This window comes from Formica exsecta, unplaced genomic scaffold (assembly GCF_003651465.1).
Source record: "Formica exsecta isolate Colony F162 unplaced genomic scaffold, ASM365146v1 scaffold283, whole genome shotgun sequence".
Classification (NCBI taxonomy): Eukaryota; Metazoa; Arthropoda; class Insecta; order Hymenoptera; family Formicidae; genus Formica; species Formica exsecta.
The window spans coordinates 195,851-199,023 of record NW_021850093.1 but is presented as its reverse complement, the minus strand read 5'-3'; the positions used below and the strand labels follow the sequence as shown (position 1 = coordinate 199,023).

Sequence of the window (3,173 nt, the reverse complement as noted above, 5' to 3'; positions counted from 1 at the left end):
ATGCCACACACGGATCTGGTAACATACATCATAATATCATGAATACTCAACTGAAAGTTTTGTATAAGAAAAAAAAATCAATATATTGTTTACTATAGATTCAACAGAGTCGGCAAAGAGAGAGATTGCAATATTCTTTAAGGACTTTGATACAAAGAAGTGGTACGACAAAGAGGAGATATTTTATAATTTGGGAAAATTGCAGTTTGATCCAATATCTTTTGTGCATACTATCGACAGAAGCTACTTAGAAAAGCAGAATGAGCATATTAGAAAATAATCAGCATTGTTAATTTATTAAATAAAATATTATTTATTATTTTTAATAGGAGAGATACTTTTTATCTACAAAGTTGTCAAACTCAGAGTACGTCCAGTTTTATAGGAAAAGTTTAGGGAATCTTTCTCCATTGTGTAACGCATCTTCAAACTGTTAGACATAAACATTAGACTAATCAATTTTTCATACACATGAAAAATATATACACTATGGTGATTCTCGCCATTTTACAACAAGATATATAATTGCGTGGACCTTTAAAACGGTAGATGCATTGAAACAACGGACGGATAATCAATATCTAAACACATGCATTGTATTCTGATTGAAACATTGTAATTTATGCATTTATTTTCACGTAAACTTTGGGACGCGAGAACACCTTGATCCCCTCTTCCAGTTTATTCAGTTGCTTTTCTATTTCAATCTTACGCCTCTGTGCTCTTAAAGTATCCGTCTTTATGGGCATCATATTTAATTCATTGACGTAATCTTGATAATCTGCATCAGAGACATAATCAACATCAGATTTAATTAATTTTTGGAACAGATCACATTATATTTGTTGTTAAATTTTATATATACATATTATACCCACTTTTTTTTAATAGCCGCAGTGTCTCCTTACGCTCATGATCGGGTATGGGCACATGACCTTCTGGACAGTCAGGATGCAGTGCTTCTGCCTTAATCTTTTGCTCTTTTTCTTGCGCTTCCTTTCTATCTCGAAGATATCTATTCGAAAAATTGTTATATAAAAAATCTAGTAAATTATATAAGTGTTCACCTCTATCTGAGATTTAATAAGTTTTATCATATTAATATCTTTCTCGTAATTACTCGTATTTATTCAACACTATATTTACTCTACAATTTGTTATTTCTTATTATCAATTACGTTTATACAAAAGAAGAGTTGAAGAATTGCCAATCTCATAGTGCGATTACATAATGTACTCTGAGAAAATGTATTATAATGTAAAAAGAAAAAAACTATTGAGAAATATGAAAAAAAATAGGAAAAATTCTTTTAAAATCACAGAGAGATGTAAAGGAGAAGTTATTTGCGATGTCGTACTTAGGAATAACACCCTTGCGATAATTCAGTGGTGGGACACCGTTATTAAGCTGTATCGCCAATTTAGTGGCAATGGAAGTACGTTCTTTATTCAATTTGATAAAGTCGATTTCTTCCCTAGGTGCCGGCGATACGGAATTTCGTAAATCAACATTTTGCGCGTCTTGGAGATCACGCATATCGCCTCTATCTGTAGGTGAATCGACTTGATTTCTTAAAGTTCTTTCCTCTTGCTGATTTAAGTCGCCATTACTTGCTGTTTCATCATGTGTTGTAACTTTCTTTGAGGGATATCTATGCGGAATAAATCAGTTAATAAATTAAATGTATTAAAAATGTGAGAGAGAGTCAAACATCGAAATAATGTAAGTGAAACAATTAAATTAATTAAATGAATTGTAAGTATAGAGAATTACTTTCCCTTTTTCTACTAGCTCTATTCTGTCCTAATCTAATATTTATTATTATTTTACAGATTTGTAACAATTCTCTTAAGACTAAAATCTTTAACGCAGCATATATATTTACCGAATAACGCCTTCAGAGTATATACTTTCCACTTGGTCTGTATCTAAAGTCTGAACCCCTCGATTTCTATATTTTACAGTAATCTGCGCATTCATGTCATTTTCAGATTTGTGCAAGACATCTGGTTCGGATGAAACCTTTGGCTGCAGTTTCTGCTGGCTCTTATTGTGTTTGCTAGTTTTCTTCTGTCTATCTGATATATTATTATTATTATTTATTCCTTGTCTAACAATCTTTCTAGCAGGAGCAGCATGCTTTTTGTCCAGTTCGAGTGTATTGTTCCCATTTTGAATTTGCATTTCATCCTCCACCTTGTCGGTTGATGCTGAATTATTAGTTCTCGATTGAACATTATTCTTTGACACTGGATTGATATCATTGTTTTCATGTTTTTTTCTCTCTTGGAAACTGGTGGCTACCCTTGCGGATACATTCTGATATCTGTCTGTGGTCTTGTGATGCTTGTGTAGTTGCAATTTCTGTAGCTCTTCTATCTCTTTATTAGTTTGAAAGCATTGTTCCATTCGCCGCAGATTTTTCACATTTTCCTGAATGAAATTCTTCCTTTTGACTGGCTCTATAACAGCATATAAAATATATGTTGCATATCATTAATTATATACTTTTCATACAATGTAGAAGCACGTGACTAATTTTACGTTATTTTTCATGTACAAATTTTTGTTAACTATTTTTCATTTGCAATGTATTATTATTAAATGAAACTCATTATCAACTTAATTATTGAGTAAAATCTCTTGTTTCGAGCTTTTTTACAATTACTTAGAATAGAAAATATGTAATAATATATTACTTACTTGGATCGGGAAAAATGCCTTTCAACGTCGTTATTTTCATCCTTCCAACAACGATATTTGCCAATATTGTCACTCTATCACGTTTACAATTTGCATGTCCAGAAAAGCAAAATTACATCCAATTGACGTTCTCTCTACCACATAATTTTCATTTCGCGCACGTTGTTCTTGCCGTTACCACATAAACAATTTTGTTTACGTATTTACACCAGATGATAGCTGTGTATAACCTGATCTGTCAAAGCACCAGTCGCCAGTCTTGCCAATGTTGAGAGCGTAAAACCATTCACGGCAATGTACGTCAATTCATGAATGGCTTTACCGATGAATGGTTATATGAAATGCGTACTTTTCAGCTACATCTTTTATATCTTATTTTATATATTTTATGTCTTTTTAATTTTATTTTTATTTTTATGTCTTTTTTTATATATTTTTCTTTATTTTTATTCTTACTAACAATAAGTCG

General features: G+C 31.6%; 2 protein-coding genes across 3 annotated transcripts in view; one reads left to right on the top strand and one right to left on the bottom strand.

Annotated features, from left to right (window-relative positions):
- LOC115237275 (nucleoside diphosphate kinase 6-like) overlaps positions 1–323 on the top strand; it is a 1,869-nt gene extending 1,546 nt beyond the window's left edge. For both annotated transcript variants that reach the window (XM_029810218.1, XM_029810217.1), the window contains exons 3-4: positions 1–18; positions 99–323. In XM_029810218.1, coding sequence (XP_029666078.1) covers positions 1–18; positions 99–280 — 200 coding nt within the window. In that variant the 3' untranslated portion in view covers positions 281–323. The remainder of the gene's footprint in view (positions 19–98) is intronic.
- On the bottom strand, positions 298–2,966 carry LOC115237274. Its single transcript, XM_029810216.1, has 5 exons — positions 2,705–2,966; positions 1,887–2,463; positions 1,359–1,652; positions 879–1,015; positions 298–781 (listed from the first exon to the last, which is right to left on the bottom strand). The coding sequence occupies exons 1-5, from the start codon at positions 2,742–2,744 to the stop codon at positions 621–623; spliced, it is 1,209 nt and encodes a 402-aa protein (XP_029666076.1). The 5' UTR covers positions 2,745–2,966; the 3' UTR covers positions 298–620.
- Positions 2,967–3,173: the final 207 nt, after the last annotated feature.

What these genes read in the sequence shown, in the direction of transcription:
- LOC115237274 (XM_029810216.1), bottom strand. Translation starts at nt 2,744, where the DNA reads ATGAAAATAACGACGTTGAAAGGCATTTTTCCCGATCCAA. An exon ending in AGGCATTTTTCCCGATCCAA is followed by an intron (nt 2,464 to 2,704) that starts GTAAGTAATATA and finishes ATGCTGTTATAG; the next exon opens with AGCCAGTCAAAAGGAAGAAT. An exon ending in TACTCTGAAGGCGTTATTCG is followed by an intron (nt 1,653 to 1,886) that starts GTAAATATATAT and finishes TATTCCGCATAG; the next exon opens with ATATCCCTCAAAGAAAGTTA.